We start from the raw sequence: 12734 nt of genomic DNA, 5'->3' as shown, positions 1-12734 counted from the left end.
CGCCTGAAATGAGTCTCTTGGAGGCCACATAGATATCGCTCTTGTTTTCTAACCCATTTTGTCACTGACTTTGTCTTCTGATTGACATATTCAGTCCAGTTACATTCAGAGTAATTATTGATGTGTATGTATGTGTGGCCGTTTTATGGTTGTTTGTATGGTTTTTCTCCATTCCTCTCTTCTGCTCTTTTCTCTCATGATTAGTGGGCTTGCTTTATTATTATTATTATTATTATTATTTTTTTATTAAAAGATTTTATTTATTTATTTGACAGAGAGAGATCACAAGTAGGCAGAGAGGCAGGCAGAGAGAGAGGAAGGGAAGCAGGCTCCCTGCTGAGCAGAGAGCCCGATGCGGGACTCGATCCCAGGACCCTGAGATCATGACCTGAGCCGAAGGCAGCGGCTTAACCCACTGAGCCACCCAGGCGCCCTATTATTTTTTTTTAATTTTTAAAAAGATTTTATTTATTTATTTGACAGAGAGAGATCACAAGTAGGCAGAGAGGCAGGCAGAGAGAGAGAGGGAGGAAGCAGGCTCCCTTCTGAGCAGAGCCCGATGTGGGGCTCGATTCCAGGACCCTGGGATCATGACCCAAGCTGAAGGCAGAGGCTCACCCCTCTGAGCCACCCAGGTGCCCCATTAGTGGGCTTTCTTTAATGATATACTTGGATTTCTCTCTCTTTTTTTTTTTTTGCGTATCTTTTACTGGTTTGTGACTTGTGGTTACCATTTGGTTCGTATGTAACATCCTCTGCATAGAGCAGTCTGTATTAAGTTGAGGGTTACTTAAGTTTGAACCCATTCCTTGCTCTTTTCCTCCCCACATTTTTTTTTTATTTTTTAAAATTTTTATTATTATTATTTTTTAAAGATTTTATTTGTCAGAGAGAGAGAGAGAGAGAGAGTGAGCACAGGCAGACAGAGTGGTAGAGGGAGAAGCAGGCTCCCTGCGGAGCAAGTAGCCCGATGCGGGACTCGATCCCAGGTCGCTGGGATCATGACCTGAGCCAAAGGCAGCCGCTTAACCAACTGAGCCACCCAGGTGTCCCTCCTCCCCACATTTTAGATACATGGTGTCGTACTTTACATCTTTTTATTTTGTGAGTCACTTGACTGAGTTTTACTGATACTGAGTACTGATACTTTACTGAGTTTTACTGTGAGTTTTTACCACTTTTGTACTTCAGTCTGTTCCCAGCTAAGTTTACACACAAGGGTGGAGGGGAGGACCTGAGATGTATCCTTGGGGAGGATACAACTCGGGCTGCCACAGAGGGAAAGGATAGCAGAGCAGAGGACAGGTTGAGCCTCTGAGCGGGGAGGGGTGGTCTGGGAGCAAGAGGGTACTGGGGTGCAGAGGTTGACAGGGTTGAAGGGCTCAGGCCCTGGCTACAGCTGTGAATGGGAGGGACCGCCTGTGAGGCTTCTTTCCAAATGGAGTTGGTTGTTCTCAGGGCTGAGCCTCTGGCCATCACGTGCTTCCCCTGGGCTGTGTCGGGCCTTATAATTTACAACTTTTGTTTTCCCTTTTTTAACCAGGAAACTACTTTGCCTCGCACTTTTTCATGGGAGGTGAAAAATTTGACACCCCCCACCCTGAAGGTTACCTCTTTGGAGAAAACATGGATCTGAATTTCCTGGGCAATCGCCCAGTCCAGGTGGGTCCAGGTGGGTCTCTCCGGGGCTAGGCACGTGGGTGGCGATGGTAAGGTGCCTCCCCTCCGCTGTCCACAGCCAGCTTCAAGGACAAGAAGTCACGGAGCAGCCCCAGACGGGGCAGAGCAGCTGGCAGGATGTGTGTGGGTGTGTGGGGGGCTTGTCCTGGCACTGCCCCTTAGAGGCTAGATGGCTACAGGTTGGTCACTGGGGACAGGGCTGCTGCTGCTGAGCCCAGTGTATCCAGGCTGTGGGGCTCCCTCAGGTTCACTTTCACTAGTCACCGGAGAAGTGCACGCTTATCCACTGCTGTCCATTTACTCAAAACACATTTGGCACCTGCTGTGTGCCTAGGGCTCTTCCACGGGCTGGAGGGCTGTGGGGATGAAGGACAGATCCCACCCCATTCCCTGCAGGGGGTGTGGACAATGAAGAAGAGAACATTTCACAAGTGGAGACTAAGGAGAGAGAAGGGATGAGTGAGGGCTGGTGGGAAGGGCGCTGCCAAGCAGAGATTGGGTATTTTGTACTTTGAAATAATGGTCCCCAGTGTGGGTGAGGGGCCAGGCCGGAGGCTCTCTCTATCAGGAGACATTGGACTCTGTTCCCTAAGGCTGCTGAATCCTGGGATGTCCCTGGTCCTGTTCCCAACCCAGGTGGGATGTCCTCTTGTCCAGGAGTCTTTAGGCTGTTCTACAGCAGAGCACCTGGTCGATATGAAATCTTGGTCCTTCAGTGGATGGGAGGCAAGGAGCCGGGGCTTGGTGTGCTGTGTGAGTGCCTTGTAAGAGCGGCTTTCGGGTGGTGCGGAGTCTCCCCCAGTCTCCTGAGTGCACGAGAGCAAGAAAGCAACCTCACTTCCATCTTTTTTTTTTTTTAATATTTTATTTTTTTATTTGACAGCTAGAGAGAGAGCACAAGTAAGCAGAGTGGCAGGGAGAGGGGCAGAGAGAGAAGCAGGCTCTCTGCTGAGAGCCTGATGCGGGGCTTGATCCCAGGACCCTGTAATCATGACCCGAGCTGAAGGCAGCCGCTTAACCAACTGAGCCACCCAGGCGCCCCTCACTTCCATCTTTGAAGCCTCAGCTCACACGCAGGGTCTGGCTCTTACAGACCTCCATAAATCCGTTATTTTTTAAACTTTGGAACCATCATAGCCTCACCTGCCGCAGTGAGAAGTGATGCAGAGAGATCCGTATGCCCTCCGCTCCGGTTCCTCAGTGCCAACATCTGATAAAGCTCCGGTGTGCTGTCGCAGGCTGGAACTTTCCAGATGACTCCAGTGTGTGTGTGTGTGTGTGTATGTGTGTGTGTGTGTGTGCGTGTGCGCACGCACAAGTCCCCTCCAGAATCTTTTCTGATCACCATCCTTCCCCACCTTCTCACCGCCCCTGGGGTCCCTTGGGCCACCTTATGCTTGCCAAGGATCCTCCGGGAACTGGAGTACCGTGGTGAGATCCGTGGGGCCACAGTTCTCCAGGGTGGCCTGGGCCCTGCTCCCTCGCTCCCTGACTGCGCTGCCCGTGGTTTCCTTCATGAATGAGCACAAGGGCCGGGGTGTCCGGACATGACTGTTGCTTTGATTATCCCTGTTTTCTGTCCCTGACACACCCGAGGGAGTCACTGGGCATTGCTTTGGGTTTTCCCTCCTAGTTTCCATACGTCACCCCCGCCCCCCATGAGCCAGTGAAGACACTCAGGAGCCTGGTAAACATCCGGAAGGACTCCCTGCGGCTTGTGAGGTAAGGCTGTGCCCCACCCTGCTCTGTGGCCCCTGGTGCCCGGGATGGGGAGCGGCGGCGAGCAGCCTTGAGCTCTGCTAACCTCGGGTGTTGAGCCCCAGAGTTGCTCCTGGGGTATGGGTGCAGCGGGAGAGGCCAGCAGGCCCCTGCTTGTGGAGCTTTCGTCTTTGAACCAGGGCTCCTCAGCCGGCAACTGTGCCCCTAGGGACCTTGGCCTGTGTCTGCTGTCACAGCCCCGGGGTCAGTGCTCTGGGCCCGAGGGGGGCAGAGGCCAGAGATGCTGCTCAGCCCCTGCATTGCACAGGGCAGCCCTGCAGCTAGGACCGAGCCAGTGTCCAGCATCAGTGGGCTGAGATGCTGCTTTAGACCTGGAAGGCTTGAGGCATCCGGGGCTGTCTCCAGCTGGGACGACTCCTCCCTTCCTGTGGCGGGTGGTGAGGGAAGGACAGCACAGCGGTGTTGGCCCGGCCCTCATTGCCCCCAGGGAGCGGGCCCCCACATTTCCAGGTGGCCACCACTGAGCGCCCCGGGGGTAGGGACACATGTGCTGCGCAGGGTGGGGGCACTTGGGCACAGCCTCTGACCTGCCGCCTGTCCCTCTGCCTCCCGGGCAGGTACAAAGATGGTGCCGACAGTCCTTCAGAGGACAGTGAGAAACCCCGAGTCCTCTACAGCCTGGAGTTCACCTTTGACGCCGATGCCCGGGTGGCCATCACCATCTACTGCCAGGCGGTGGAGGAATTCCTGAACGGGATGGCAGTGTGAGTGTCCGCACCCGGGGCAGGTTTGAAATCTGCAACTTCAGCAGCACCATAGACTGGGACAGACCAGCGAAAATGTGCCTGCTTGGGTCCTGGGGAAAGCCACTGGAGGGCCTGGCTCTGGGATTGGGGCTCAGGCTTCAGGTGCTGGCCCTGTCCTGCACCTGCCAAGCAGCTCCTCCTGGCATGGGACTGCCTGTGCCTCAGTTTCCTGAGCTGGGGGTAGGAGTGCCTGGAGTGGCCTTCTTGTACTTGGTGTAAGGACCTTGCTGCTGCTACTGGAAAAACCGCAGAGGTGGAGGTTGGTGGGGAGCAGCCCCTGCAGGGAGTGAATGCTTTGTCCTCCATGGGGCTCATGGGACTTGGGGTCTGGGCCCTTGAGGGCCTGCCCTTACCACCCCCCATTTTCTCACCCATCCCCCACTCGTACCCTCCCTGGCAGCAACCAGAGGACAAGGTTCCTTTTCCTATACTTCCTTTTTTGAGGCTCCACACTGACCCAAACATTGGGTTGCTTTAGTTTTTTCAGTGATGCAAGCCATTAAAAATGTGTTCTTACCATAAGCCAAGAATGAGAAGATCCAGGAGTGTCTGGGGGCCTCCCCCCAGGGGTGAGCACAATGGCCTGCGGATGCTATCGCTGATGTTGCCATTCGGGTCCCTCTGGGGCCCTCCTGGTGCCCTGTGGACTCTTGCCTTGTGACTCTGCCTGCCTGATCTTTGTCCTCAGCCATGGTCACCTGCTCTGGCCCCTGACTAGGAGGTGGGAGGACACATGTGGGAGGGCCACAGTGCCCCAACGGTTGGATGAGGCTTTTGTGTTCTTTCCTTTCTGCTCATTTGCCTGCCACAGTGGAGGGGTCTTGGCTAGTGGGATGAGGTCTGAGGGCTGCCACAGAGAGGGGGACCTGGCAAGCAGCCCACGCACCCCACACTCCAGCTTTTGTATGTGTCACACTTGGGCACAGTAAGAGGTGCCATATGCTTGAGAAGAGGGTCTGCTGCTCAGAGAAGGACGTAGACGCATGAGCAAAGGCATAGCTGCCCTTGGAGCCTGTGTCTTGGACCCCGGGGAACTCCTCCCCCCAGGGGAAGAAATGCTGCTCTGTCCCTTCCTGAGAGCTGGCAGGAGTGGCTGGAGGCCTGCTTCCCGTCGGAGATTGCTGGTGTTTAGTGGTATGAGCTCAGAAGTCACCGAAATAAAGAGAAGCAGGAATGTTCCAGGGCCTAGAAGCCTGTCCCCAGGGACCTTTACCTTAGCCTGGGAATTCTCTTTGCATTCCCTGATCGCCTTCCTGCTTCCTGACAGGCAAGAAAGGGGGCAGATCTGAGGTCCAGGGAAGAGCCCAGGGTTGCCTGGCAGTAGAGTCCTAGCCTGTATCTTTACCACAGGCTGAGGCCTGGCTTCTCACAGGGAAAGAAGGGCCTCTGGCAGGCAGAGGAGCCCTCTCTCTCTCTCAGGGCATACAAGAACGGCTCCCCCATCAGCCACCAGCGTCTCAGGCTCTCCAGAAGGTCTTTTGTCTAAGAGACTGAGAAATGGCCTCAGGAATGGCGGTCGTGGGGCGGGTGGAGGAAGCTTTGTCAGGGTTGTGTGTCGGGATCAGGAATGGGGAGAAGCCAGAGTTGGTCAGAATGTAAAGTGTGAGCGCCCTTTGACCCTGTTGTTCCTTCTCTGGGAAGGTGCATGTGTGTGTGGCTGGGGTGGATGTAGAAGAGGGTCCTAGAGGCCTTGTGTGCAACAGCGGGGTGTTGGGGACCGTCTGGTGTTCACAGAGCACGGGCCTCTGCATGTGACGGTCAGGGGACAGCGCCGGGACTGACTAGTGAGGAAGCAGATGTGGGCCGACTGGCCCTTGAACATGGGAGAGCAGACGCCCATGCCTTCCAGCATGGGTTGTGGGTGACACAGAGACGCAGGCGGTGGGGAGAGTGTGTGAGGGTGGGCTGTGGTGTATGTGTCTGTCCCGCGGTGTATGTGTCTGTCCCGCGGTGTATGTGTCTGTCCCATGTTTGTGTGGCAGAGGAGACATGTCAGAGAAGCCAAATGGAAAGGTGTAGCTGGGTCTGGAAAGGCAGTTAGTTACTGGGCAGCGGTGGGCTCTAGAAGACGTGTCACCAGGCAGGCTCCAGGCAGACCTGGCGGTAAGCAGAACGAGGCCTCCAAAGCTGGTGGCAGGCTGAGGGCCCCGGCCTACCAGAGGACGGTTGGAACTTGCAGGAGGAGAAGGAAAGTGTGGGTCCTGCATGTCCTATTTCCGCTGGGTTCCGAAAGCCTGGTTCCTGCCAGGCCCCACGGCAGAGGCCCCTGTGCTCCAGGGTGGGGGGTTGCGGCCTGAGGACTGGGCACAGCAGACCCTGTGCTCTCGGCCGAGGGTCAGCGGCCTTTCTGCCCCTTCAGGTACAGCCCCAAGAGCCCGGCCCTGCAGTCCGAGACCGCCCACTACAAGAGAGGGGTGAGCCAGCAGTTCTCCCTGCCCTCCTTCAAGATCGACTTCTCTGAGTGGAAGGATGATGAGGTAAGCTTCTGGGCAGGCCCCTCTGGCCCTGGTCCCGGCCCCTTTCTGGAATTCCCTGCCCCTTATGGCAGGGGACGAGCCCCTCGGGGCCTGTGAGCTCAGATTCCTCATGTGGGTGATACGCATCAGGAGTGGCTGCTGCCCTGGGTCCCTGTGCTCTGTCGGCCATGTGCCAGACCCAAGAGTGGCGTTCAAGGTACTTGTCGGAGCAGCTACAGGCTGTGGTACCCGGCTTTGGTGCCTTGCTGGGGCCACAGGACTGCAGCACGGCTGAACCCTTCCACCCGGTGGTTCCATAGCTGGGGTCGGTAATATACGTTATGTGAGGGATGGTGATGGAAGCTTTGTCTGTAGTAGCAGAAAAATGGAAACAGTCTGTGTGTCTGTGATTGCTTGTTCACCGAGGTCGTGGGAGCCATCGGTCTGCATGATATGGGCACTGCGGTTCACCTCTGTAACAGATGTCCTATCTTGGGATAGGACAGAGTTCTAGAACACACACATGCACAGACGTATACAGGCTGTATGTGAACGGTGTATGTGCCACAGCACTGGATTCATGTCTGAATTGTTCGAGCAGGCCTGTTAAGATGTAATTTACATGCCATGGTCACCACAATCCAGTTCTTGAACATTTCCATCCTTCCAGTAGATCCCTCATGCCCATGCAAAGTTCGCCCCTGTTCCTAGCCCCAGCCCCTACATTACTTTACTTTCTGGACGGATTTGGCTTTTCTGGATTGTTTTACATAAATGGAGTCATACAATATGTGGCCTTTTGTCAGGCTGCTCTCGTTTAGCTGAATTCTGTAGTTTTTTTAAAGATAGCAGTTGTAAATTACTAAAATAAATCAGGGGGAAGGAACGGGGGCCGAGGGGCATGGGTGGCATAGGAATTGGGCAAGAAGGTTGGGACTGGTGGACGGTGTCAGAAGGGGAAGGCCTCACCACGGTGTTTGCTCTTGGCTGTGTGTGTGCTTCTTGTCAGGGTGCTTTGATGGCAAGCAGCAGAAGCTGCCATTGTGTCGCTCAGGTGAGAAAGTCCTCTGAAAGAAGGATGGGGCCACTGGAACCTCGCCCCCAGTCCCATTCTGTCAGGTCCATCCCTGCACATCCACACTCCTGGTTGGGGTACCCAGCAAGTGCCTGTGGTCCTGCCCACCCTCCTGTGAAAGGAGGAAAGCCTTTCCCCAAAGAAACGAGGGAGCTGGGTAGGCAGAGGGGGTTGGGCAGACAAGTGGGTAGCCCCCCACCCTGTGGTTGCCTGTGGGGAGGGTTGGGCTCAGGCTGCACCTCACTTTGGTGACCTCTCCTCGTATGGCAGTTCCTTGGCTGGCATTTCAGCTGCAGAACACATCCTTGCGTGTTTGCAGATGTGCTGAGTCAGGCGGACAGTTTGGGTTCCAGACTCCTGGTGAGGTCATTTGTCCTGGGGGCACACTTGGTTCATAAACCAGTTTGAAGTGCTATGTGGGGGGACCCCCTTTCCTCCCTTGGAGCAGCAGGGGTCCACACTGCTGCTTGTCAGCGTGTGGCACAGTGGACGTGGCGGGGGTGGTGGCAGGTGCAGAGGGTGTGGTGGGCAGCCATGTGGGCCTGTCTCATGTGGACTTATCCCAGGACCTCTTCTTCGTCTTCACCTTCCCGGATTATGTCTTCAGCTAACATAAGCTCAGATCAGCTCACTTCTTTTTTTTTTTTTTTTAGAAGATGTATGTATGTATGTATATATGTATTTGACAAAGAGAGCACAAGCAGGGGGAGCGGCAGGGAGAGGCAGAAGGAGAAGCAGGCTCCTCATGGAGCAGGGAGCCTGACTAGGGCTCGATCCCAAGACCTGGAGATCATGACCTAAGCTGAAGGCCCACACTTAACCATCTGAGCCACCCAGGTGCCCCACAGTTAGCCCTTTTCTTTATTTTATTTTATTTTTTCAATTTATTTATTTGAGAGAGAGTGAGAGAGAAAGCATGAGAAAGGGAGGGTCAGAGGGAGCCTGACCCGGACTCGTTCCTGGTACTCCAGAATCATGACCTGAGCCGAAGGCAGTGGCCTAACCGCCTGAGCCACCCAGATGCCCCCTGGTTAGCTCTTTTAAAGTGTACAGTTCAGTGATATTTACCAGATAGATGGTGCTCGACTTAAGATGGTTTATCTTTGAGTTTTCAGCTTCACACTGGCACAAAAGCTATACACACTTGGTCGAAATCATACTTTGAATTTTGGAGTATGGGCTCCCCCCGGGCTAGCGATCTGTAGCTCGGTCCTCTCTGGTGGTGTGGGTGGCCAGAGCCGCAGCTCCCGGTCAGCCACGTGGTCACGAGGGGAAACAACCAGAGACAGCCAACGCACTGTCTCTCTCCTTCAGCGCGGTACTCAGTGTATCACACGAGCTACTCAGCGCTTCCCAGTGCAGCCGGCTCTGTGGGAGGCTGACGGAAGTGAGCGTGGTCAGGCTCCGCGGGCACAGGAAGTGCAATTCCAGTCTCTGGTATTTTCAGCTTGCGAGGGGCTTCTCAAGCCAAAACCCTGTCATAAGCTGAAGAGGGTCTGTATCTAGAGTGGTACAGCCATCAGCGGGACGATTTTGTTACCCCCACAAGAAACACTGTGCCCACCGCAGTCCCTTCCGCGCCTCCCCTCAACCCCCAGCAGCCGCTCGTCATTCTGCATTGGACGTTTCATATAAGCCAACTTGTATAGTGTGTGACCTTTTGTGCCTGGCTTCTGTCCCTGAGCACCGTGCCTTCACCCACGTGGTAGCAGCTGTCAGTACTTTGTTCCTTCCTGTGGCCCATAATACCCCCGGTGTGGCTGGGCCATGTTTTGTTTGTCTGTTCATCTGTGGATGGGCGTTAAGGTTGTCTCCAGCTTTGGGAGACAAACGGATGTCGCTATACAAATTTGTGTGTGGATGTATGTTTTCATTTCTCTTGGCTATGGCTTGCTTTTTAATTAAATTAAATTAATTATTTTATTGGGGCGCCTGGGTGGCTCAATTAAGCATCTGTCTTTTGCTCAGGTCATGATCCTAGGGTCCTGGGATCGAGCCCCACATTGTGCTCCCTGCTCAGCGGGGAGCCTGCTTCCCCTCTGCCTTCTGTCTTCATCCCCTGCTCATGCTCGTCCACTCTCAAAGTTTGTTTTTTTTTTTTTTTTAAAGATTTTATTTATTTGACAGGCAGAGATCGCAAGTAGGCAGAGAAGTAGGCAGAGAGAGAGGGGGAAGCAGGCTCCCGGCTGAGCAGAGAGCCCGATGCGGGGCTTGATCCCAGGACCCTGTAATCATGACCAGAGCTGAAGGCAGAGGCTTAACCCTCTGAGCCACCCAGGCGCCCCAAAATATTTTAAAACAACTTATATACTTAGAGAGGGGCAACAAAGAGGGATAAAGTGGGAGAGAAACAGACTCCCTGCTGAGCCCAGGGCCTAGCACTGGGCTTGATGTCAGGACCCTGAGATCACGACCTGAGCCAAAATCATGAGTTACTCAGCCCCCCTTTAATTTTTTTTTTTTAAGATATCTCTTATTTATTTGACAGCGAGAGAGAGGTCCCAAGTAGGTAGAGAGGCAGGCAGAGAGAGAGGAGGAAGCAGACTCCCTGCTGAGTGGAGAGCCCAATGTGGGGCTCGATTCCAGGACCCTGGGATCATGACCTGAGCAGAGGCAGAGGCTTTAACCCGCTAAGCCACCCAGGTGCCAGTTTTTTTTTTTTTTTTTTTTTTTTTTTTTTTAAGACTTCTTTAAGACCAGGTCACAGCACAATTAAGAGGAAGGCATGGAGATTTCCCATATTCCCCCGTCCTCACTCATGCATAACTTTATTTACTGAATCAATTTGTGGACGTCTTAGAGATGGCCTGGTGGCCGGAGTGGCTTCTTTTTTAAATATATATATATTTTTCAAGATTTTATTTATTTATTTGTCAGAGAGAGAGAGTGTGTGCACAAGTAGGCAGAGTAGCCGGCAGAGGTGGAGAGAGAGGCAGGCTCCCTGCCAAGCAAAGAGCCCAATGTGGGACTCGATCCCAGGACTCTGGGATCATGGCCTGAGCCGAAGGCAGCAGCTTAACCGACTGAGCCACCCAGGCATCCCGCCGGAGTGGCTTCTTTGCCGGGTTTCCCTTCCATTTCCCTCGGGCTTCCATTCCTTTCAGTGAGAGCCACATCCCTGCTCTTCTGTCCTTTGCTTTGCCTCTATTTCCCGGTGTCCATCTGGCCCAGGACTTGCAAAGACCCTTGTCTGGAAGCTCCTGTGCAGTGGGCGAGCTCGAATTGCCGTGGGGCGAGGCTCCCACCCATGCTTGTGTTGTGGAAGAGGAGGCCTGAGCTCGAGAACCCAGTGTGGCCCCTCCCGGAGTCAGCTGCCTGGCTCTTCACCTGACCAGGATGGCTGCTCTTTCCTAAGAGAAGTCTGTCTTCCTGCATTAAAAATCAACGTCTCCTGGGGCGCCTGGGTGGCTCAGTGGGTTAAGCCGCTGCCTTTGGCTCAGGTCATGATCTCAGGGTCCTGGGATCGAGTCCCGCATCGGGTTCTCTGCTCAGCAGGAAGCCTGCTTCCCTCTCTCTCTCTCTGCCTGCCTCTCCGACTACTTGTGATTTCTCTCTGTCAAATAAATAAATAAAACCTTTAAAAAAAAAAAAATCAACGTCTCCCTGGGGCGCCTGGGTGGCTCAGCGGGTTAAAGCCTCTGCCTTCAGCTCGGGTCATGATCTCAGGGTCCTGGGATTGAGCCCCGAATCGGGCTCTCTGCTCAGCAGGGAGCCTGTTTCCCTTCCTCTTTCTCTGCCTGCCTCTCTGCCTACTTGTGATCTCTGTCTGTCAAATAAATAAATAAAATCTTTAAAAAAAAAAAAAAGTCTCCTGAGACGCGGGTGGGCAGGAGTCTCTGCGCCCCCCCCACCCCACCCCGCGTACTCAGCTCCTGGGAGTGAGTCGGGTGCAGAGTTCTGGGAAACAGCCTTTTAGGGGAGATGGTTCTCGCTGCCGAGTCCCCGCACTCCCCGGTCCCTCCTCTGACGTGGCAGCAGCTCTGGTGGTGGCAGCACAGGACAGGTATCCGGCTGGCGGGTGGGGGCGGCCGCTCCTCCTGTGGAGGGTTGTTGTGGCCAGGCATTCGAGGGGTGCAGGGCGCGGGTCCAGGTGCCAGGGAGAGCTGGGGCACCGTGTCCCTTCATTCCCGTCGCGGTCCCTTGGCCCCAGGCTGGGCTGGCCAAGGCAGGTCTTCTCTCAGGCCTTGCTGAGTCCGTGGAAGGAATGCCATGCGTCGGTCACTGCGCTGGGCTCCGTGGACGCGGTCGCCGAGGTGAGTGCTTGTGGGGGGCCGGCGGATCTGCCACGGAGCCTTCGGACGGTATCTGTGGCAGGACTGTTCCGGTTGAGCGGCAGAAACACAACTCAGTCCGACCGCAGAGAGGAAGACGGGGTCTGTCCATTGTGCGCCCCGTGGGGCCGTGAGACCAGAGAGGAGGGCGGGGGTCACTGGCTGCTGGTGGGGTCACCATGCAGGTCTCTTCAGACCAGCGGAACACGGCTGGCTGTGGGTGCTCGGGCCGCACTCGGTGTGCAAGGGAGGACAGCACTGGTCACCCTGGCTCCGCAGAGCACAGAGCTGCTTGTTGAGCACCTGGCCTCCAGGAGTACAGGGCTTTTGTTCCAGAAACTGACCTGACGCGCGGGGGCGAGCGGGCTGCGTGTTCAGGGCTCTGCTCCCATCGGGCTCTTACCTGAACGCTCCCCTTCCTCGGCTTACTTAGAGCCCTCATAAGGGCAGCATCTGAACATCACCCAGCGTCTGCGTCACCAGGATAACTGCGGGATGGTTTCAGCCCTGTGCCCTGACTCAGGGTGGGGAGGGCAGGTACAGGCTTGCAGAGGGGCCCCTGTCCCATGGATAGCTGTAGGTGACCTGTATCTCCTGTCTCATGTAATCACCTCCGCCACCCACCATGGGTCACCCCAGAGCAAGGGAGGCCTTGCAGAGAGGCCCCCCTCCTTTAAAGTCTGGAGATCTGTGGTATAGGTCTCTCCCCTGAGGCTGCAGCGAGCAT

At 55.0% G+C, this 12734-nt stretch overlaps 1 protein-coding gene across 6 annotated transcripts in view; it reads left to right on the top strand.

The window, feature by feature from the left end:
* The window catches only part of MGRN1 (mahogunin ring finger 1), a 57035-nt gene that overhangs the window by 22072 nt on the left and 22229 nt on the right, over window positions 1-12734 (top strand). For all 6 annotated transcript variants that reach the window (XM_059154499.1, XM_059154501.1, XM_059154497.1 and 3 more), the window contains exons 2-5: window positions 1544-1662; window positions 3314-3402; window positions 4017-4163; window positions 6565-6682. In XM_059154499.1, the coding sequence (XP_059010482.1) occupies window positions 1544-1662; window positions 3314-3402; window positions 4017-4163; window positions 6565-6682 (473 nt within the window). The remainder of the gene's footprint in view (window positions 1-1543; window positions 1663-3313; window positions 3403-4016; window positions 4164-6564; window positions 6683-12734) is intronic.

Source organism: Mustela lutreola, chromosome 17 (genome assembly GCF_030435805.1).
Source record: "Mustela lutreola isolate mMusLut2 chromosome 17, mMusLut2.pri, whole genome shotgun sequence".
Lineage (NCBI taxonomy): Eukaryota > Metazoa > Chordata > Mammalia > Carnivora > Mustelidae > Mustela > Mustela lutreola.
Note: the sequence above shows the minus strand (reverse complement) of the source record. Positions and strands in the feature narration are given on the sequence as shown.